At 45.3% G+C, this 24,562-nt stretch overlaps 1 protein-coding gene across 8 annotated transcripts in view; it reads right to left on the bottom strand.

Annotated features, from left to right (window-relative positions):
• Positions 1-22,732, bottom strand: part of ADCY9 (adenylate cyclase 9) — a 101,892-nt gene extending 79,160 nt beyond the window's left edge. For all 8 annotated transcript variants that reach the window (XR_015260235.1, XR_015260231.1, XR_015260234.1 and 5 more), the window contains exon 1: positions 20,712-22,732. Coding sequence is in view for 3 of the 8 variants with exons in the window: in XM_086760004.1 (XP_086616130.1) it covers positions 20,712-22,410 (1,699 nt within the window). In the remaining 5 variants the exon portion in view is untranslated. The remainder of the gene's footprint in view (positions 1-20,711) is intronic.
• Between the last annotated feature and the right edge of the window lie 1,830 nt (positions 22,733-24,562).

The raw sequence follows: 24,562 nt of genomic DNA, 5'->3' as shown, positions 1-24,562 counted from the left end.
TAGTCGCCCTTAACCCTCCATCTCCTCGTGCTGGACCTACCCAGTGGTACAAAAACACCTTTGCCACGAATATCATCGTCCCATCACAAAGACAGCCAAGTAGAAACAGGAGTTATCCGGCCGCTGTCCCCGCGCTGCTCTGCAAAACTAACAGCGTTTTGGGCTGCTCTGACCGGTGACCGAAAATTCCACCCTGCCGTGAAGGCTGCAGGTGGTTTGGGAGGAGAGAACAAGGCAATATGGGCTGTGACCAAAGGAAGCTGCTGCCAGAGAAAGTAACGCAATACAGCGCTTCACCAGCAGCGAGCTCGTGGTCTTGGACAGGCGTCTCCAAACCACAGCTTCAAAATGTGACTCAGTATTAAAGAAATAACAAACCAGAGCAAGTATGAGCTGACAATGACAGCAGCAGCACCTATGGAGACTGCAATCATTAATGTTTGTAACTGTGCGTATCACCGGCAAATGTATCAATCTGGGCTGGGCAAGCTACGTTTCAGAAAGGTAAGAAAACACGCTGAAAGGCCCCAGCGCATTCACAGCCTGCAGCGCAATCCAAGACTGAATTTTTGCATTTTAAACTCAGTATTTTAAGAGCTGGAAAGGCTGACATTCAGAAAGATCTCGCACACTATTTCCTTTTACAGAACTCTTGCTAAAAACATGTTTTACGTACAAAATACAAACCCTCCAAAGCAGATTCAGCTATAATCACCAACAGAATCGCAGATGAATGTTACCTGTTATCATAATAACTCTTTTCAATGGAGGGACACCTCCCTAGAATATTATTCCTGAAGTAAAACACGTTAAACATTAAGTTCAAATGTCAGGCTGGCTCAGCCTGAGCTAAACTTTAGCTTTAAGCGGCGTACAGCTGTTGTGCAATGTCAAAGCACGCTAAAAGCTTCCATCTCACTGGTTTCGTGCCCACGTGGAAGCCGGCCAGCCCCGATGACACAGATAGGATACAGTAAAGCTTGTATAATTACTGCCAAACACAAGAACCGTGCTAAAACAACACTCTCTTCCTTAAATCCGCAAGAACGGGAAATCCAGAGGAGAGTCCCTCAGCCGAGGCCGTGGGACATGTACTTCGAGGGACAAGGGACAATAAATACCCTCCTCTTGCAAAACACAAGTGCTAAAGATCAAGTTCCACAGAGAGGGAGAAAAACCAAACTCCGCCTGCCTGGTGCGATGCCCGAGGTGAGAAAAGTTAATTAACTAATTAACAGGATTGGTAAGGGGCCAGGCCAACATTCCCCCAAAGAAGCTTCCCCAGGGAGGGCCGTACACACCAACAGCAGGGCAGAAGCCCCAGACTTCGAGGTGACCCAACGCTGGCATTTGATGAAGCCAGTTCCCATCGCTTGACCATTTTCCTCATTTATTTTTGATGAGACAGACAGCTCCAAATCCAGCCTGGAACACGGATAAACCTCTGGGAATGATAAACTTCACCACTCGTTAATTTGTGTTTGTGACAAGCGGATCAGACCTTCTGCGGAGCCGAGCGACAAACGCCCAGGGGCTGTGAGGCACCGCAGCTGGCAATGACGTGCTTGTGACCCATTTTAGACACACTTTCCAAAATAAAAACGCAACTTTTAGAAAACACGACCATTTTAACAACCACTGGTGCATACCAACGGACCCCTAGAAATATTTTTACAATTGCAACATGACACACAGTAACCGCTATTTATACTTCAATATGTCAGCCTTAAATATTTACTTTTCCACTCACTTAGTTTATATCATATGCCAACAGAGCACTTTCTTGCATCATTTAAAGAGCTTATAGAAAAGTTAAATTCTCTGAGCAATAAGGAAAGGTGTAATAAAAATAATTCAAATTAAATTATGAGGGAAAAAAAGTCTTTGCTACTTTGCATTAAATTAATTTTTTGATAAAAAGATGCACAATTTTTTGAAATAATGAGTTTGTTCACTACACTCATCCTGATAAAATAAAAGACCTTTTTAAAAAAAGCAAACTGTTTTGAACTTCAGACCTCTGTCCAGGCTTTGCATCACTACACGGTGACCATTCATCTGTCGGCAGCAAGATGTTATTCCCTTGCCCTACAGGTTCTGAAAAGCCAGTGACTCCAGTTAAGAGTAAGTAAATGTTTATACTTTTAATCTACACAGCACAAGGCTGGATCAGCAGAGTTACTGGACATTTTTCCCAGAAAGCGACCAGGCTGGGCAGCTGTATTTTGACAAGAAATGTTGTTTCCTTTTATGGCCCACGGAGTCGGTGGCTGCGGTCTGCGCGGAGGGAAGGTGGTGAGCGCCCTCGGCTTCATCCTACGGCGCTGCTATCCCTGGGCAAGCTGTGCTTCCCAGAGTCATCTTGATCCTTCCCTTCGTAGTACTCACTCATTTTCAAGCGCAAGAGAGATGCTCCGGATCGGATATTGTATTATTTTATTTCTGTTTTGCTTATTGTAAATCCCATAAATCCAGAGTTAAACAAATTCCTCAGATTGAGAAAGGTTCATGGGCGCTTCCTAGCACACAGAGATGGGTTCCTGTCCTGCCAAGGAACCCACAAGGGACTCCAGCTTCTCTGCCGCTTGGATCTTTACATTGTCATGTTATTAGAAACGGCTAACACGGGTTTTGAAGAAGGAACGGCCTGGAGATTCACTGCCAACTCATCAGCATTTAGCTTGCGTAATGTTACAGATTGTCATCCATATAAAATTAAAAGTATGACAGTGATGCTTTCCAGTCAAGTTTTTGGCTGTTTCTTTGGGAATCCCATCCTGATGGGCACATTAACTGGACAACTGCAAGGAAGAAAACAAGAGACCGGAGGGAGTGGGAAGCCCCTGTAGCGGATCTGCTGCAGAGCGAGGAGGAACGCCTGCCCATCAGCAGACCTGCTGCACAAGTTTCCAGCCATCCTACACTGGCTACTTACTCCCTCCAGTTACTCCCTCTGCTTCAGCTTTTCACTCCTTCAGTCTCCAAGTGGAAACCTGGAAGGAAGGACTGGAAGGAAGAGAAGGGGCATAGGGAAAGCAAGAAGCTGGAGATGGGGAAGGAAAACATTTCTAAAGATTTTATTAAAGAAGATAAAATGAATTTTCCAAATTGGAAATGCAACAGTTCTAATGTACATGGAGAGGGAAGGCCGAGAAACCACTGCATCACATTACAAGCAGCAAAGCCTCATTACCTCCCCTACTTAAACACCCTTATCTTGCTTCTACCCCTTTCCTGAAACAAAGCCAAAGCTGAAATTCTGTATGGAGGCAAACTCCAAGCAGCACTTAAACGCTGCAGTAGTAAAAAAGAACCAGCCTCTTAAAATGTATGCATTTGCCCTCGTGTTTCCTTAATTTAATTTGAATAAAAATTACACTAATGAGAGGAGAGCGGGAGCGCTGGCTAAGAATGGAATAAAAACAAGAGTGCCACGGAGGAGCAGCAGCTGAGGGATACAGCTCGAGGAGCGTTAGCAGAACGTCTGGAGGCTGATTTCTAGGGATGTAGCTTTGCTGGTTAGCTACCTGCACAAGCTTACGGACACGGGAAAACTGCAGAACGCTGACGGGAAATACCTAACCTCCTGCAATGGAAAATCCTGCCGAAAGATGCATCGTGGTCACCGTCAGCAGCGCCTGAGTGGTATTCTCTTGTCCTCCAGCAAACAATGGCCAGCTCCAGCAATCCTGACAAAACTATGTTTGGCAACTGGATGGAGAAATTTAAAACCCCGTCTCCTTTCCATCAAAAGACAGGACTTAGTTTATTGGACTAAATCTCAGGTCTATCCCAATTGCATCAATCCCACACGAGTGGGAGACTGGAGAAACCGGCCAGCAGTTCTCCCTGGTGCTTCTTGGGAATGCACTGTACTGTACCAGGTAAGGGCTTTGAATTTCTTGACACAGCTTGCTTTCCAGTAAAACAGTCCCAGTGAGACCAGTGAAACATAGTTATACTTTGCTTTTTTCCCCAATTTGAGTTTAAAACTTGGTTTCCACAACCTGTAGATGGACAGATCAGAATGAGTTAGCGACACAGTTCCCACTGTAATTCCAAATTGCAAACTAAATGCAAGATATAGCCTGGACAAGCTCAGGACTTGTGAAAGTTCAGTGTTGGAGAAAATGTTTACACGGTAAGGAAGTTACAATGAGAAATTTAAATAATTACATCTGGCACTCGAACAAAATAAAAGACTCAAGTTTCAAACTCAAAGAGAGAGCAAGTTATTGAGGAGAGTGGATACAAACATACACTGGCAGCCCTTCTGTACTAAATATGGCCCTGTGCAATTCAACAAGAACATTAAAGAGAACTAAAAATTAATAAAACAGAGGCAACAAAATCCTTAGGTAAGAGTCCTGGTATAAATTGATTAACATAAACAATACAATCCCTTACAACCTCCTGAGACCCTTAAAATTACAGTACTTCAAGGCAACCACTTTCCTGATTATGAAAATAAATAGGATTGATTTTTTAAAAAAACAGAACGCAAAAAAAAAACCCAACTAAAGCACCATAAAAAAAAACAAGGAGGGGGGGAAGACAGTCTCAAGGATTAGGTTCCTAAAAACAGCCCCTGAAGTGATCCTCCCCCTAAGGATATTTTGATCGTAGTCACATGTTTTTTCTAAGGTATTTTTATTTAGTCTCTCTGTAGATGACTGCAGGGAGAGAACTGCTAACATGGCATTAAATTAATTATTTGATGTCTCCCCTCAGAGCTGAGAGAGGCATTAAGTCTGAAACACTACCAATAAAACCATTAAGCTCACCGACCTCGGAGAACGTTCTCACACACACCTTGTTTCCATCACTTGCCAACTCTGCCTCAATCAAAAAATCAAGTTTATTTTCTTAATGTTTGATACAAGTCCTTTGATACTTACCTGCTTATCGATAAGCAAGCCTATACAATTGTACTAGTAGATAAGAAAACAATTAAAATAAGAAGAGAAAATATTTGAGAATGTTTCATGATACACGTGCTCTTGTTGACACAAAGTCAAGGAGGAAATGGATCTTTTACTCTTTGTGGCTCATACTTTCACCCAAATCACCTCTTTTTTCTCTTCCATCTTACCGTTTGCAATATAAACTTGGAAAATACACAGGAAGAACAGCTCACACAACCACCTTTCCAAATAGTCACGTCTGGTTTGTTTTTGCAAGTTTAGATTGCATGAGTGAAGTTTCCAGTTAAACAGACCTGGAATTTTTACAGCAAGGCTTGCAGACCACAGCGGAATAAATTCCAACAACAAATACATTTGTAATCACAAACCCTTATCTCACAAGCCTCCCCACAACAAAACTACCTTCAAACCAGGGCTCCGTGGTGCTGCAGACCAAGGCCTGGCTAACTGACGGGGAATCGGATTCGGCCGGCCAAGGCAAGCATAGATAAGCCCAGAAAGAGAAGACATAACAGCCAGATCTGCTGACGCGCAGGCAACGCTGACCCGGACCGTCACATCTACCTGCTAGGGACGCAGATAAAAATTAACACCACTGCATGCTGAATTTCCACCTATAGGAAAAACACTGGTAGAGAAAAGCAGAGACTGGTCAAGTGTTAAAAAAGAAAAAAAAAAAAGAAAAGCAGCACCTTGCTCTGTTCAGCAGCTGTCACTGGGAGGTAGGGCAAGCACACAATTATCTCTTCAACACCATACTAATTCCAGAAGCGGGTACTGCGATACCAACACACATCTGGGTCATCGTCTTGTAACCTGTGTGAGCAAACCTGCATCCGTGTGCAGCTCTGGGAACACGCTGCTGGGCTGGGCTACCCAAACTGCTGGGGTACGGAACTTTCGGAGAAAGGAAAGGCATAGCTTTAGCATTCTATTATTACTCCAACATCATCTCTACCCACTTCAAGCAGAGCAATTCTCTTTTATTCTGTGTCCTGGACAAGTCAGATTGTTTTTTGGAGTTTTTTGTGTTGTGAACTATCTCCCTCCCCAATAAATCTGCAACAGTTCCATGCCAAATTATTCAAAAAGAGGATTAACATTCTTTTAATGCCATCTTGCTGAAATACCACATCTTTACTGACAGCAGCACGGCTAAGCTGTTACAGCAGCAATTGATCACTATTCACAGCTTTCTGATCCTTTCTAGAAGGTAAGTTATCTTCACAGGAGTAATAAATGCTAAGGCTGAAAAGACTGCTGACCAGTCCAGGCACAGGCATCCAAACCATTTCCTACAGACAGTTCCTTAACCTCTCCTTAGGTTGTTGTTCTTCCCCCTCCACACACCTGGTGCTTCTGCAGCAATTTCAGCACAGGGCTTCTTGCTCTGCCTCCTTTCCTCTCCGCAGGCAGCCTCCAGCACATCTGAAGGCCACGGCTATCTCTCCCACCCAGCTTTTTACTCCAGACTAGAACAACTGCAATTCCTTTGCTCTTCTCTAGACATCTATCTCAGTTGCTCTCTTATGGACTCTCTCCATTTGGTTCACGGTTTTTGTTTATGTTTCTTCTATTACTGAAACAAAATTCATAAGATTTAAGGAGCAAACAACAAACATCCCACAAAAAGTGATTCAAGTTCATTTTCTACAGATTTCAGCTCCTTATAATCTCTTCCCTCGCACTGTCACCCAGCATCCCTTTGATTTCCACTTCCCCACCACCTCCCAGTTTTCCCAAATACCATCACAAAATTCCTCTCTAATTTACTTCTCAGAAGATACAATCTAACGGGTAATTAAAAACACAAAAGAAAATTTAAGAATAACTATTTTCCCTTAACAGCTTCCATCCCATTAAAATATTTTGCTGCTGTAATGCCTTATGGGGCTTATCTTCAGTTGCAAGAGAACAAAGAAAACAAACACTGAAACTTTATCTAAATAAGCCACAATATTTTGAGAAAAGCTACCATGGTGCTATGGGACCTTGGAAACTTGCAGCAAAATATGTGAGATATTGCTCAGAAGTCAGTTTTGCTCTTCAGTTCTACGTTAGAAACCATAATAATAGCAGTGTCTGTAGATGCTGCCTTTCCTATTTCACATCAGCTAATTGCACTGGAAAACTATTACAACTCCCCCCACAAAATCCACTGCTACCTCCTGTTGTTTATGCTTTTGAATTATTAGCAAACAAACATTAAGGAACATTAAAGTAAATAAAAAGGGGGAAATAAACTACAGCATTAATGTAAGATCAGCTACACCAAATTGTAAATAAAAGTACAGTTAATTTTAGCGGGGGGGGGCACACTGCTAAGTTTGTTTATAAAGGAGCCTGGTTCTCTTCCAAGTTTCACGTTCCAGCCTGAAAATAACTTCTTAAACCAGCTGTCAGGTTTTTGAGAGGAGGGAGAATGATCTACCAGCAAACATGATCTTTCTTTAGAACTGCTCAAGTTGTCATGGGTAGTAGTTTGTGCTTCGCTCAGAAAATTCAACTCCTATGCGGCCCCTAAAATCTGCAGTCAGAGCATCCAAAAAGAAAACTAACCTCCACAGACAGACGCCAGCATCTGAGCTCACGAAATAGAGAAGCACCATCATCTCCATGCTCAGAACACCATGAGAACCAACCAGCTCCCACTGGACCAAAATCAGCCATTAATCCTCCTTTCACCTCAGGCTCCTTTAAAACATTTTTATTTCCAACTACCGTCTTAGTTATTAAGTAGATTTTTAAAAAGATTTTACATTAAAAATGCATCAGACTACACGATGGGACCTTACTGAGGAGATAAACTGGGCATTCTTCCTCTACCTACCCGTATCGGTGAAAAGATTTCAAATGCTGCTGTGCTGAACCTTCAGTTCCTTATCCTGGTTTTGAAACAATGATGCCTGGTATCTCCACAGGCCCCCCACCTCTTCTCATTCTAATGCACAAATACAGATTTACCTTTTTAAGACCTCAAATTATCTTACATATTATTTACACTGCCATAGTAAAAGGGGAAGGTACGATTCTCCCCTATACTTCTCCTTACTTCAACACAGGGAGGAAAATGCTGTAGGTGAAAAATGTGGGACTGTGGTGGGATATGAGAAAATATTCCTGTCTCAGCACAAAAAGAGTATTTGCAGAAATACAGTGTCCAAGACAGAATTATCAAGCAATATACCCTGCGTCACATGGAACAATAATACAAATTTTAACTACTCACTATTTAGTCTATTTAACTGGGCTATATAGCAAGCACCTGGATTTCTGGGCAAATCTCAAATACAGTATCTTGGGAATCACTGTCAGCAAAGCATTAGCACAGCTTCTGATCAATAAATGAGCTCATTAGCCGAGCTCGGCACACGCCAGCACTTCGTGTTGCTCATTCGACCGCAAATGCATTTCAGAAGTGAACGCAGGTACAACTGCTAGGGATGCAGACCTGGTCTTAGGAGTCACCTAGCAGAACGGACAGTAGAAAGCTCGGCTACAGCAAGGCAACGCTTCAGCATCACCTTTTCAGGCTGTGTCTGGTAAGCTTCACATAAAAAAAAAAAAAAAAAAAAAAAGCCTTACATTAGCAATAGTTAAACTTCACAGAACAGGAAACTGAAGTAAACTATTCCAGAAGCTTTATCAGAACAAGCAGGAACACCACAAAACACAAAGTCCAAGACACGACAACAGCTCTAACTGGAGTTTGATTAGGGATGGCTTACCTCATCTGGCAGATTATTGAATGGGCACGTCAGAAAAAGAATACATTCAGTCAAGCAGATGTCTAAACAATGGTTTTCAGGAATGGGCAACACAGGTACAGACAAGGAGTTTATTCATTAAGAAACCAAAGACAGGGACTCGAGACAGTTTTCAAACCAAGCACTCGGCTCACTCTTCCCACAGCATCCCTGTACAAGTAACAAATGTAATCCACACCAGTTATTCAAACACCGGGTGATCTTTCCAGTTTGTGTACTGTGCCTACGTGGTAAAATCTTATCCCCTGACAAGGGAAAGGAAAGAGTAAGTATTAGAGAGTAAAACTTCATCCTCCATTTGTTATGATTCAACTATATATTAACATAAAAATATCCAAATGCATATAAATCAAAACATTTATTTTCAGCTTTCTTGAAATAAAGGCATTTGGAAGGGAGTTTTCTTCAATTTATGAGACACAGCAAAGTCACATCACAAAAAAAGCTAACTATGCTCAAAAAATGAAAACTATTTCTTTATCCTACAAGGCTCTAACAGAGCCACTATCAATTCAAGCGTAGGGCCGGGACCCTTGCTGGTTTTACTAGATTATGGCCCAACACTGAATTCAGGCTGCCATTCCTTTCTTTCCTTGCTTCCGTAACGCACGCCCCCTCTGCCGCGTGGAGCGGGACAGCACATCTGGAATAAGTTACCTGCGTTCGGGGCTCAGCGCTTTCTGCCTTCGCCGCGCGAGAGTGCACCTCGCTGGGGCCCAACAACCAAAAAGCCCGGGTAGCAGCACAGACTCAATTAATTCAACACCGCTTCTTGCCTGAGAAGTGCCTCCTGCTATAAAAAAGATGGAAGGATAAACCCTTTCGGTGACCATTTCACATCAGCTACACTTCGCTGGCAAATTTTCCCTAAGATCGCCATTCCAGCAGAGTTGTAATTTTACATATACGCTGAAAGGGCAATAAAAACTCCTACAAATACTGCCAGCCATCCTTTTCCGATCCCAAAGTCTGTGTTTGTAGCTTTAACTCTTGTACTGTGTGTTCATTTTACACCGAATCACCTAAACACAGCAGCAAGGACTTTCAGAACACCATTTTCCTTTACTTATACCTGTGAAGGTCATTGGCTACATTTAAAGCTGTCTTATTTAGACAAACTACAGCCATACTCCATGTACGGTAACTGCAGCTCCTGAACTGAATATTACATATCTCCCAAACCACAAACTCTTCTGTTACCACCACGTCCTGAAGATCACGTTTAACACACACCCACAATTCTGCTATTTCCACAAATCAATAATTCTGCTGTAAGAACAACCGGCTCTTCTTTGAAACGAAACAATTATAACTAAACTGTAACACAGAGCGCCATTTGAATTAGGAGGATTTCGCGTTTAAAAAGCTGCACCGAACAGCCGTGGGGCATGGTCCAACTCCTGGGCTTACTAAGCAGAGCAAGAATTAATAAATCCTCTACTCCAAGCGGGTTAGACAAATAACGCGCTGTCAGCACAACCTAATGCCGCAAAGCCTTCTCCATTACAGCAGCAGGGGAACAACTCGCACAAATTTACGACTGTATTTGCTGCACACTTGTCTGTGGCTCATACAAGTCAAATAATAATCTAAGTCTCAAAATAAATATGTAATGCAGTTTATCTAACATACTGCTTCCACGAAGCACTGGCAAGTGTGGAGGTCTAGCAGGCAAGTATCCTAACTTGGAAACAAATCTTAATCTAAATTTTAAGACAATTTTGAACTTTGTCACCTCCTGAAATCTTGGAAAGAATTAAAAGCTTAACAGATGTACTACATTTTAAATATAGCCACATCATGCACACATTTTTTTCTAACACTTAGAAAACACTGTACTGATCAAAAATGTCTCCTGTATGGTCTGATTCACTTTCAGTACCCGATTACGGACACTAAATCATTACCAGCCCTGAACAGCAAACAGCCATCGCCAGACTGGCTCCATCTCCGAGCAGGGGTAAGCACAAAGCACAACAGTCACCCCAGTGCTTCTCCAGGGCTCAGAAACCAGCACCTTCCTCTCGGTAGCCTGCGCATCCTTTTTTTTTCCATCCCTACATCAGACAAAGCAGGAGGTGGCAGGTTCAGTTACCACGAGCACGCAGATGGCATCCAAACACACCTCCGTGCCGCAGCACCCGCCTGCCTTTTCCAGAGCTGGTCTCCTGCAAGAAGCGCTGCCGAGCTGGGCAGATCCCATGCCGAACCGAAGCAATCGCGGCTACAGACAAGTGCACTCTGAAAAACCTCCCCGAGATGCAGCTCCCACCTTCCATTACCAGCAGGTAGGTTTTACGATGCTCCCTGTTAAATACAGACAGCCAAGCAAAACTTTCATTAAAAAACACCACCCATTTGATGAACATCCAGTCATGCGTGCAACAAGAATTAAGCACTTTCCAAGTTGATTAAAACATGATTCAAGCATCTGATTATTCAGAAATAACACATCACAAAGACAACTCGCAGTATTTCACGTCCGAAGCATCCTAAGGATGAACACACCTACGGAAATGCTATATATACACATATATATGTACGTATAAAAATCAAATAACAGCTTTATGTAACTAAGATTCTGACTTATTTGTGGAAAATCATTGTCAAATACCAATTTAAAGTGTCCGACACAGGTAAGAAAACGTGACTTCAGTGAGGAGTAGCAGACTTTTTGTTTACCTCTGTATCCACAGCAGATTCCAGCAGCAGCAATGTTTCACAACCTAAGACTTACATGTTACTTTAACATCCTCAGCAGAAAAATCCAGTTACTGATCATTATGGATTCCAGAACCTCAGGTGAGGCGTTGGGTGTGTGTGTTTCTCTTAAATGGTTCATTGGGATTATGAAACAACTTTGAATAAACTTTCTTGTCCTCATGTGGTATTTTTAAGAATGCTCTCTGCTTCTCGTTGATGCCAAGTTTACTTGCCAAGTAGCAAGTAAAATATTAAATATTATTTATATTGTCTCATTAGTAACTTACATGTACACACGGGATAGAATGAATCTCTTTCATAACCTGTATCTTAGCAGCACGGTCAGTCCCAAATAGGGAGTCAGAGTGAGCAATGCAAGTAAAATCCTTTCGCTTTCCTACCTATTGTTATCAAACCAGAACCAAGTTTTTAAAACCGGAAGTAGATGGGAAATATTTCAGAAGTCTCGGATCAAAGTCTGATTATCTGCTGGGGTAATTTCACTGCGGGCATGTGCAACACTGCAAAGTCTCCCCCTTTCTTCGGGAAGCCTATGGCCATTTCTTCCCTCAGCGCAGCCCAAACGCAGACCTCCTAGAAACGCAGACAGCTCTTACTGAGCATCACGCTGTCTAAACAAAGGAAATTTGGAGCTAATGATGTTGTACCTGGTCTCTCTGCAAATAATGCCCTTACGGGAACATTTCCTCGTTACATCCTGTCCTTAACACCGGTCCTGTCAAGCCCTGAGCACTTCCAAAAGATTTATCTGCTGTACTTGCGTCCAAGTTGGTCAGGGGTTAGAGGCACTTCATACCTTACAGGACAGACTTCACATGGCTGTTAAACACGAGTTACAGAATGCAAGAATTTGGTTCCAAGAGCTACTGGAAACAGCTATGCAAAAGCTTACCAGGGAGGTCTTTTGGAAATTGCATGCCTGATGTAATAGCCTGGAAAGGAAAAAAAAAAAAAAAACCAAACACTTCTATTCCACATATTAGGCATATGCAAGTCAAACATCAAAGCTGCCCATTTAAAAAAATAACAAGATTCCATTTCTGACTCAAATATCCTTGTTTATCTAATATACGTAAATAATTACGCATCCAGTATTAGAAGCAGAACTTTTCCCATGTTTTCTGTAGGCTGAATCAAACATAGTACAGACTTTTTTTTTGCCTACTATGCAGTTAAGCACAGTCAAACCACCTCGATTTTGGCTCTTAAAACATATGAATACTTGTTAATATCATCACTGATCATCGATTAGCTTTGCTTTCCACTTTCTCCTTCTCCTCTTTTCAGAAGGAAAAAAGGAGTTTTTCTATTAAGGCCTAGAAACTAACAAGACTGGAAGGAGACTAAGTCTTTACAGACCTTGTTATAGAGAGCAGGATTGGGATGCTTGCTGGCTCTCTTTCCGAGCGGCCCCTCTCCTCCTCTTGCAGTGGGAGGATCTCTGGTTTGCGGAATCACGTGGCCAGCAGGAACCTTCCAGGCCACGACGACATCCACACAAGTGAATTTGAGTTAACTTCAGCTCGACTAGTTCCTCTGCACTGCTCCAATTCTGGAGATTTTCTAACTAATGCTATTTTATGACAATAACATGATTTCTAATTTTATCAAGTAAAGTCGAAGACAGCAGCTTTAGAAACGCAACAAGAGGAACAGTAAGTGCTACCAGTGAAATAAAGACTTGCAATACAATCATTGTTATTTTTTGGTTTGCAAAGAATTCCCACATTAAGTTACTGTAGCAAATACAAACCCAAACAATCTTCAGGCAATTTTAACGGGCATTTTGGGTCCGAGGGAATACTAACTGAAAAAAATATATCTAGTACGTTTTGTTCCTTCACAAAGTAATTTCAGAACCATGAAAATTATCTATCTGTAAGGCCATATATCTAGTAGGCCTATTGTTCTAGGTTAAAACATTTGGGGGGGGGGGGGGAAGAAGAGAATATACATTTGATGAAAATAATGTGTCTTGGAAGGGCAGTACAGATTTCTCGTACAGCCCAGTACTGACACATGCCTAGCAAGATTAGCCTAACCAGCCAAATCTGTCCTACTGCCCAAGAGAGTACCAGTGCCCGAAACACGACGTCTGGGTGAAGGAAAAGCTGTAACGCTATGGCACAATCTCAGTCTATACGGCTCCTTTTCACAAATCATTACTTGGGAGCAAGCAGCTACGCTTTCAAAAGCTGCATGGCTTTGTTTTAAATTGAGTTCCAAGAATTTCCCACAAACCTATGAAACAGCCATCACAATAACACCAACTTACAGAACAGAACCTGTCAAAATGTATTAATGAGAATCTATTGAGTAGCCGGCTTCTCTGCAATAGCAACTCCCCCAGGAAGTCAAAAATTTAAAGGCTAAGAATTCTTCTTTCTTTCCTTTTCAAAGGACAGAAATGAGATTGAAAATCATCTAAAAATAGCAGAGAATTTTCAAGTGTCAGCTGTAACGGAAAGAGGAATGGCTGTCTCTCCTTACAGAGCCAGGATGGATGGAGTGAGCTTGTGATTCAGGATCAAGAGAGAGAGACAGCTTAAACACAAACTGTTGATGGTAGAAAATAATTTTAATTTACTAATTTTAGTAATATTCCAGGACAACCTACAGCAACTTGAAATCAAACGAGCCTGTACTTTGTTTTGAAGCAATGAGTGCAAATTCTTATACACCTCGCCTGCCAGAAGGAAGAGTGAAGTACATATTGTGAAATCACAGCAAAGAGAGTTTTAAACAACCCATTCAAATCATGCATCCTCCTCCTGACAGAAGATGAATACAAATTACACGTCTTTGACTTTGTTTTGTCTTTTCCATCAATCTTTTTCCCCTAAAAGCCACAGTGTCAAGGCTTTTATTTAAAGAAGTTCTCCTGCATTACACAGTCCCTCTGAAGATTTACTGATGGGAACCGGAAGAAAAGAGCTCAGTTTTGTTATTTGTAGGGTACCTGTTGACACAGCAGCACCTGTACCTTGGGTAGCCAAAGAGAGAAACATAAATGAGAGACTCTGCAGACGATGATCACGGAATGCAGTAGAAGCCATGGTGTCCCTCCAAGTTCAGCCCTCACCTTTCCCATGTTCTAGAACACAGCTCCGCTCCTGCCACGCTCACGTCAGCTCCTGTAGGGTGTACACGTCTAAAGGTCTGTTGAAACTGTTACTTCACTCCACAGTGCTTACACAGGGCTTAAACAGGCAGAGCTGCAACACTTTACAATCAGACTGTCAGCGCTGCCTTGACTTACTTGTTAATTAGCATCAGGACACACAATGAAGTGAAATTGGAGCCCAGGCTGTTAACCAATGTATATGGTTAAAGTCAGTCTCCATCCCACACAAAGTGGAGAATCTTCCATACTGACTATGCTTGTAAATTACTTTTCTCTCTCTGCACTCAGATTAGCCCTTAAATATGCTATCAAAACTCAAAGCCTCAAAAGCCAACGTCCAGGTTTCCCTTAAGTACCAAAACCAGCCTAAGCATGAATATTTTTTAACTGAGATATTTTTCTACTTGGTCTTGCACAAATAAAACCAAGAGCAACTCAACAAATCTTCCTTAAAATTTGGAGGAATTGTGACCTTCCTGTAGGGGTCAAAAATCCTGCCTGGCAGCAAAGCTGATCAGTACTAACACACACATACAGAGGTCTACTTTCAGAAAAAGTTATGTCACTGCAACACATAAAATATTTAGAAAGCTCAATAATCACTAGTTTTTCCTACAAAGTTTGTTCTTTTGTGTATAGCTATGAAACGCATCTTCACCGCGTGAAGACTTGACAAAAACCAGGCTGAGCAGCTATATTCACTATTTACCTCCTTTTCTGTTCTGCTATTACACGGTAAAATTACAGATCACGTCAAAATGTTAAATCAAGGTAGAATTTACTTCTTCCTGGCAATATGCCTTCATGCAAATTACCTCTAATTATTATTCTTTATCTGTCACGGAATATTTTTTATGTTTTAAATACAGGAGTGAAGTCATCCCAGGAATGAGATTTTATTTTCAGTCTCACGCTTGAAAATAAGATCATGAACCACTACCTCAACAACAACAGTTAATAGGTCAGATTATGTAAAACTGATGAACTGACTAGTCAATAAAATTTTCTGTCTCAGTCAGCACTCCAAGTTTTGTTTTGTAGGAAAGTGAAAATACATACACATGCTTGCTTCATTAGCACTTAAAAAAAAAAAGACAAAGACATTTGTTCATTTGTTGCCCAACCCTCAGATTAGTATCAGAACACAGAAAATCCAGAATTACAATGTCTACCACAAATGAGTCAATAAATACAGAAAGCTGGTGTCTAAAGCTTTACATTTATTGAATGTGATGAAACTAGAGGTCGAACAGGAAGCACAGCAGCTGGCAAGAAACAGGACCAGCCCCCTAACCTCCCGCACTCACCCCCAAAACACTCACTAGCTAGAGACGAAAGTCGCTCTTCGCCAAGGCACAGAGCAAAGGTGAACCTGCAGAGCTGTCCCGCTGGCGCAAGCACAAGCCTTCTAGATTTACACTACAGCCAGCAGACTGGGCTCAAAAAGCTAAGGAAAACGTTCATCTTGTCTTTCATCTACGTATGAACGTCCGGAAGCACACGACAGCTACGGGTCCTCTGCGTGCAGAAAGACGGGGCAGGAAGGGAAGACTTCACTGCCATCAGGGTGTAACTGTGGTCTCCCTCAATTTGCCACAGAGAAGAGGAAGGGAAGAAAAAAAAAAAAAAAAAAAAAATCAACGACTTATCTCTTCATAATCTTATCCAAAACTTGTGTCTTTCAGGAACACCCACACCGTGTTCCCCGTAACCCAAAGCTGAAGAAGCAGCAGAGTATCCAGTCACCAGGCAGAGCTGTGTCCCATGGTCTGCCAAGGGAAAGCATCCCATCGGTCGCAGGCTGCCACCACGTCAGGAGCTAGGCTGTTCATGGAGAAATCTCAGCCTTAAATTACATTAAAAGGTTTCAATATTGAGGAAAATTGTGATTTTTTTTAAGTTATTTGCTTTATTTTTTAAAATGTTTAAAAGTAAAGCAGATATTAAAAGAAACACGGAGAACAGTGAGAGACAAGACAGTAAGCTGCAGATCTTTGACACGCTTTGTCAGGAACGGCCACCAGCAGCCACAGGTGAACTGGTGGATTTTCATGCAGTCAGCGCTGTGAAAGCTGGGCTTCCCTCTGAAGCTCCGTTCGGTCAGCCAGGTGACGGAGCGCACAAGATCCACTTACAGTTTTTCCATGATGAAGCAGATGACAAAATCCAAGGGAGAAGCGTGTCAGTATTTTCAAGGGCTTCTAACAGAAATTCAGCGATAAAGCCAATCCTCCAGGCAAACTGAACAAGGAGGCGTCTTGCTGCAGAAGGTTCGGGAATCATGTTAACGGGAACTTCAGTAACAATGACTCTCACTAGAATACGAGCACACACTCAAACGCCCCAGACGAAATCATGGCTCCGCTGTGCTATGCTCTATAAACACAGAGAAAGCATTCTTGCCCAAACATGCTTACATACTTTGAACACTCAAAAGATGCCGGTGACCCTGGTATTTCTGGAAGAGTTGCTGGCTGGCTGGCAAATAACAGCACTGCGACCTCCTAAGTACCAAGAAAGAGAAATGCAAACAACCAAGAAGAACAGAGTAAAACAAAAATATTTCTAGAAGCAGAACTTTTTATATCCTGAGATCTCCAACTGCAGAGTTCAGAAGGGACACATTGACATGTGTTACGTGACTCTCACCATCTCATAGTCTTCAATAACTTTATTTGCTAGGAAGCTCAGCAAGAAAATAGAAAAAGTGAATCGTCTCAAATCCTACAGCAAAATTATTATGGAAGATATAATTGACCTGATGTCTCGGGTTTATCTGTGTTCCTCAAAAAAATCACCACACCATCGCTCTCCTGTGCTCCCCTCTCATCCAAGGCGATCAGGTGCTGGGAAAACAGACAGCCTAAGCAATCTCAGAACAAACAGCAGCCAGGAACAGGCAAAAACACTGTAAGGTCATCCATGGCTCGCTCTTTGTTAGTTTGTTTTAGACACCATCGACTTAATTCAGAAGTCAGAAAAAAGGAGGGAACATCCTAGGGCCCCACTTCCTGCAATAAGGAGCCACGGAAACAGAGGAGGGAAAAATATATTTCCATCCTAAGGTTTCAGTGAACCACAAAACAGCACAGGGATAGAGAAATTTAGTTTTGCCTCATCTACTCCAAAAAAAACCCAAGAACAGCAGCACCAGGACAACTCAGGGTACATCCACATCAGAATTTCAAACGGAACGGGGAGCACAGCTCTGCAGCGGTTTTCCCAGCTCACTCCTACAGACCCCGCTTTGGTGCACACGGTAGGGCTGCAGCTGGATTCCTTCTGGGTGAACCGAGCCAAAAGACTCGCTCCAGGAGTGCGCCGGATGCGCTCCAACCACAGAGGTACTTTTGTTTAAAGACTGAGACCAGAACTAGGCTTAGGCAGAGGTCCTGAGATGTGTATAGTGTGGACAGCGAGCCCTCAGCGCCTCTTGTTTTGCTCTATAAAGAGTTTACCTGATCGTGTTGACTTAGCCTCAGAAAGATAGCTACAATACTGCGGCAGCTCCGACAACCGAGAGATAATGCACTAGACGTACAACATAAAAAATAGGGTATCATTAAGATACCAAAGGTTGAAAGGAAGCCGAGAAGTGAAGTACCAGCAGGGAAACAAAGCTTACGTCTGTTATCTCCGCAGCACTTTCAAACTTGAAAAGAGTACAATGTATGACATAATTAAACAACCACAACAAACTTCCTCTTCTCTATCACTGCTATCAAAGAATTCTCAGGGAAAATAGTAAAGCAAAGCTTCCTAACAGCACCTCTGTTCACAAAACTGAGCAGGTGCTTGGCAAAGGACAGTTAATTAAGAGGTGAAATCTCAAGTTTACTCTATTAAATCTCAGAGCTGCTCCTTAAGAAAACTGTCCCCTGCAGCAGGTTCTAGATGCCAGCCTGTGGCACTGCTGTTAAGATTGCTTTTATCATTGTTGGTTTTTTTTTTTTTTTCCTGATGCCATTTACCTATCAGCTATGTAATCTGAGGATTAAAGTACTGAGGAAACAGGAAAAATTGGGCAACTCGGTAGCACCCACTATGTGCCCCTGAAGGGAAAGGGGGAAAAAACCCAACCCAAGCCCTATTCCTCGTTAAAGTGATTCTTACCACACGCTTCAGTTGCTTTCACAGTAAGAGGAGACCATTAAAACGTCAGTCTGCAAAGCACACTTCATCTTATCTAGTTTGCATTTCAGTTTGTTCACCTGTAGCGCCCCGGCTCAGGCAGGACCTGTGAAAGGCCCCCAGAGCTGCAAAACCCAAACCACTGTACTGATGAGACACAGCGGCCTACGCCCTCTCGCACTAAACGTAGCCGAGGACAGAGCAGAAGTCCGAGAAAGACCATGAAAAAAGCACTCCTGGCATGGGGTATAACTGCTCTACACAAGGCTCTTGTGACCTCCTAGAAAATATCAACAAATAAATATAAATATTTAAGAGCAGTACCATGAGTCTCCACAAGTTCATGTCATTTGTGTGATTAATGACATTGAGTGCAGTTAGAAATGTAACATAAACACTTAATTTCATTTGTTGCTACCACACGGCCTTCACACTGCACCTGGCTGCAAAGGTGGATGGAAGAGGGAAACAGTACAGGGTTTCCCTACAAACTATTCAATTTATTTTCACAAGAACAGCAAGATTCAGCTTAGGGTAATGGAGAGATTACAACTTATTCTTTTTTCTTGAAAGCACACTTCCACTGAAATACATCGGTGTCAACAGTTTTCAAAGAAATGAACTGAATTTGTATTTTTAGAAGCTAAACAGAAAGCCGAAGCCCGAGGACACACATCTGCTTCAGCTCAATGGCTTCCAGCCACCAGTGTCACTGTGGATACTTTCCCTCCCCGTAAGCCTCTCGTTGCAGCCCGGTTGCCGTATGCACACGGACAGCCAGCTCACCAAAAATAAGTATTTGTGTCACATCAAAATAAGCACCTGCCAGAGGCGAGTGGCCTGCCATTCCCGCTGCCACCACTGTTTTGCAATCCTCTCCTCCCCCCCGTCCTTACTCCCTGACCTTTCCACAACCATCCTGGCCTCGCTTTGTATTTGTTGCAACAACTATCTCCTTCCTCCACACAACGCTGTCCCACGACTCTTTCTGTTTCTTCCACTCTGTTTTCTACACTTATTTTATAAAAATGGGTACATTTATAAACAGAAGGAATAAACTCACACAGCATAAAAGGGTTTGCAACATATTCTACTCCCATTTTGAGTCGTCTGCTCCCCAGCTTGGCCAACAAGCACTGCAGACAGCCGTACCTCCAGGAGACAAAGGCACAGCACTAAGGAGACGCAGCTTTTTCTAAAGGGACAGACAACTAAACCCTCAGCGCACACAGTCATCCCGCACGTGCTCCTAAGCGCTGCTAGAACACAGCCAAGGGTTTCATTTCACAATGAATACTCTCTAGAAAAATGAAAATCGAACCCTTAGCCAAGCCATACGGGGAACCGAAGGATCCCTCATTTTCTTTTCCGAATGGCAAATTTGCAGTTTCATCCCCAAATCCTTAGCGCTGCTGAAACGAGAGCATCTGCCAGCTCACCCAACCACCTGAGTAACTTTTTCCAGCCCAGCTTCAAACTGTAACAACTTGCTCTATCAAACTGCCAAATCTGCAGTGCTCATTTCTTTCTGTGAATCCAGCTGTCATTTTTCCCAAATGCCTTCGCAGTCCCAACTCTGCCAATGCCAAAAAAAAAAAAAAACCAACAACCAACCCCACCACTTTTCACAGATATACATAATTTTGCAAAACACATATGCTCTATGTATGGCACATGAAGTCAATTAACAAGTTTACTTACTGAATTAAAGGATGACACACAACAGTAAAACAAAAACCTCTCGCAGACAGCAAACACACTAACCTTCTCCTCCCTATGATGCGATACTCTCACAGGGACCGCTACGGAGTTTTGGAGTCTAAGTTACATTTTGAGCTCCCCTGAAGATCTTTCACGCTTATCCCCATGGCATCTTTTATTCCGTAATTCCCATGGAGTTTCTGATCACCAGCACGCAGAGTTAAATGTAAAACACGTTCAATTTGCAAGTCAGCAAGGAAAAAAAAGCATGCACTAGGGAAAATATATTCCCCCCAAAAGAAAAAAAAAGAAACAAAAGCACAAAATAAAAGCACATACCTTTTAACTGGTCAGCTACCACGCTCTGACCAACTCGCTCCATCACCTTTCCGTCCTCCATCTCGTAACGGTCATCCAAATATTTCGCAGTAGCTTCCGAAATGTGGACTTTTCCAGCCACGCCGAGCTGCTCCATCAGGTTGGCCAAATTGACATCGTTGGACCACACATCGAACTTGAATCTCCTCATTCCCAAAATGCCACAGAGGACTGTCCCGGTATGAACACCGACTCTCATGTTCACCATTTCTTTTTTCTCCTGGCAAAACTGCTCGATGGCTTTAATCATACCCAAGCCCATCTCGATGCAGCAGTAAGCGTGATCCGCCCGGGGCTCCGGGCAGCCGGCTACGCAGTAGTAACAGTCTCCCAAAGTGCTGATCTTCTCGCACTTAGTGTCCTCACACAGACGGTCAAAACGTCCAAAGAGGTCGTTCAGGAGTCCCACCAGAGCGTGGGCAGATTTATTGGCGCTCATTTTCGTGAAGCCGACGATATCTGCGAACAAAATGCTCACTTGCTCTATCTGCTGCATTTTAAAAGGACGGAATATTATGGGGGTTTTCTGTATGGAGGGCTTCTTCTTCCTGTTTTTGGGGCTTGAGGTGGTATGACGCTTGATGGAGTTTTCACTTTCATCATCCCCCTGCTTCATTAAGTCATCGGCTATTATTCTTGGCATAACAGAATGAATCATCCTCTCTTTCAGGGCTTTTTCCACTTCCAAGTCTTTTCCGTGCATGATGGACTGCCCCACTTTCAGGAATGTGCTTCTCGACCTGACTTCGGACATGATAAATAAATGAATACCGATGGCGTGGATGCAGATGTGCAGAAAGGCTTTACTCAACAGCTCCCAGTAAACCGCCTCGGCTCCGAGGGGCGTAAAGCAGTTCTCATCGCGGAAGTGATAACCAAAGGTCTCGAAGAGGACCGAGTACGACAGTCCCAGAAACAAGCTTAAATACAAGGGTAAGTGCATCACCGTGTAAAGCAACAAGAGCACTTCGATACACATAGAAAAACTGCCTACTTGAGAAAGACAAGTGTCTGCGGGATCTGCCGGGGGAGTCCGATTGGACATGTCACCACTTCCTGAGACAGGTTTCAGAGCCTGGAACTGCGGAGCCAGAGTCAAAGCAAAAACCAGGAGGGTGAGTACCAGCGAAGTCCATACGTAATGGCGGGCGTAAGTCTTGGTGAAAGTGAACACAAAAAACGCTACGCACACCAAGAGGAAGCACAGAGCCGGCACCATGAAAACAATCCGTTTCTCCCTCATGTGCACGCCGAAGTAGGTGCTCCAGAGAAGGCAGGCCACGCCGATGTAGAAGAGGGCGTAGCGAAACCTGCGCTGGGTCTGTGGGAAGCACCTCTCCATGCACGCCTCCTCCAGGTTCTTGGAGTCAAACTTGGGGTTCCACCACTTGGAAGAGGCCCTCTCGAACAGCTGTGGCAGCTTCTTCCGCCGGCGCCGGCCGGAGCCGCTGCCGCCACCTTCGCCGGCTTGGCGGGTGCCCCCCGACTCCCCCGAGCTGCAGCTGGAGGAGATGCTGTACTTGCAGTGCTTGGAAGAGGAGCAGCCCTGGTGCTGCTTGGGGTTGATTTTCACCGTCACGCTGTTGCTGTCCCCGGTGGAGTCGCAGCTCACCTCGGTGCTGTGGTGATGCAGCAGCTGCTGGTGCGGTGGGGAAGCCATGTTGTCAATTCCTCCCGAAGAGCCCGCTCAGGAGTTGGGTCTCTCGGGTGGGGAAAGCCGGCGGGCTCTCCTCGGACCGCCGCCTCTAGTCTCCTCCCGCCGCCGCCGCCTGCGCCGAGGGGCGGCCGGGCAGGGCCGCGGCGCTCCGCCGCTCGCCGGGCCGGGCACGCAGGGCGCTGGGGCGCGGGCAGCCCCGCATATTCCCCTCGCCCGCCGCCGGCCCCGCAGCCCTGCCGAGGCGGGGGCCGCTCGCTCAGCCCCGCGGGGGGAACGCCGGGCCCCCGCCGGGAGGGGACCGCTCCTCCATGTCGGCTGCGGCCGGTCGCCGCTCTCCTCCCCGCCGGGCAGCGTTCCCCTCACCGCCGCCTCCCTCCCGCCCAGCCGGGACGACACCAGCGCCCGCCCGCCCCCGCCCCCCCCGCCCCGCCGGCCTGCGCGGCCCTGCCCGTCGCTCAACGGGGCCTTGGGCCCCGCAGCCGCCTCCCCGCTTTCCTGGAGCCGCGGGCGAGAGCGGGAGTGCCCCTGCGGCGCCCCTCAGCCCCCGGCGCGGGGTTCGACCGCCTCCTCCTCGGCTGCCGCGGGGCCCGGCGGGGTGGTGCCGCGCCGCCGCGGGGAGCTCCGTGCCCTGGCGGGGGCCGGCCCGCCCGCCTGCGCGCCGCCGGGGGAGGGGAGGGGAGCGGAGCGGAGCGGAGCGGCGGGAGCGCGCTCAGCCGGCCGCCACCATCTTCCTCCTCACGGGGCGGGAAAAGGGAGGTGGAGGGGCTGCGGGCTCGCGCCCCCGCCCGCCCATGGGGCGCGGCGCCGCGGCGGGAGCGCGCCGCCGCCCAGCCCGCCCTTTTCCCGGGCCGGGGGGCGCTGCCGCTCCCCTCGCAGCCGGCTCGGCGGCGGCTTTTCCCCCTCCGTGAGGCAGCGACGCCCCCTCGCCGCGGCCGCTCCGCGCGGGCAGGGCCGGCCGGGGACGGGACGGGACGGGACGGGACGGCGGCTGGAGCCCGCCGGGTGCCTCTGGCCGTCCCCGCCCGCGGGCCGTGGGTCCCTGGCGGGCCCTGTTTGTTCGCGGGGGGGTGCGAGGTTGGCGGGGCTGGCACCGCCGTGCGCAAACAGCTCAGCCCCGCCGCAGCCCGCGGGAAACTCGCTGGCTGGCTTCTCTCCTCGTTCCCCGCGTGTTTGCAAGCGGCGCTATCTGGCCGGCAGCGCTCCCTCCGCTCCATTATCTCTTCCTCCCAGGCGGGCCCTGTCTTTCCCTGCTTCGCGGGGCTCCGCGCCTGCTTCAGCTCATCTTCCCAGCTCTCCATCCCTGCTCCCAGGCCGTGTTCCCAAACCGGCTGCCCGGTCCCGCCGGCCTCTCCCCGTCCCGCCGCCCCGCAGCTCCTGCCCTGGCCCGTGTCCGGATTCTCCCCGCGGCGGCCTGGGCCCTGCTGTGCCTCCTGCCTCCCCGAGCCCCGTTTACGGTGTTCCGGGGGAGCCTTTCCCAGCAGAGCGCTCGGCTCCAGCAGCCAGTCCCTTCTCCGCTGAAGTCAACACTGTTTGGTATAATATACTCTTTTTTTTTTTTTTTTTTTTTTTAAATAGTAATAGAAAATCTGTGGCCACACAGTTACTGGAGCAGAAACCTGCATTTCTTTCCGTTTCCTTTGTAAAGATACTACTTATTGTGCGGTAACCGCGCCCTAAAACGTGGTTTTATTATTATTATTTCAAAGACATTTGTATTTCCTGACATACTCAAACACCGAAATAATAAAGAAGCCCAATCCACAGCGGTAATTGTTTTGTTTGTGCTATGACACGGCTGTCTCTCGAATTCCAGCTAATGGCTGGGCTGATCAATATTTCATAGCGAGCGCTGCTTACCGTGCGGCTCTTACATAAACATTGATGGGAAGAAAGAAATCCCTCAGCTGACAGAGCAGAAAGGAAGGATGGCCTCCTGGGCTTGGCTATTAATTGATAAATTTACTAAGACTTCTTTGCAACCTTTTTATTGATTTGTCTAAATGTACTTTAAGCTAGGTTTTTACTTCATAAAGGATGACAAATTTATTTAATCTGGAGGATTAAATAAGTACGGCAACTTCCAAGGATTCAAAGATACTGTAGAAATTTGAGGGAAAAAGGAAATAAGAATTTTATCTCAATGGCCAAGAGTTTA

The sequence above is a fragment of the Chlamydotis macqueenii genome, chromosome 15, assembly GCF_036417535.1.
Source record: "Chlamydotis macqueenii isolate bChlMac1 chromosome 15, bChlMac1.mat, whole genome shotgun sequence".
Classification (NCBI taxonomy): domain Eukaryota; kingdom Metazoa; phylum Chordata; class Aves; order Otidiformes; family Otididae; genus Chlamydotis; species Chlamydotis macqueenii.
Note: the sequence above shows the minus strand (reverse complement) of the source record. Positions and strands in the feature narration are given on the sequence as shown.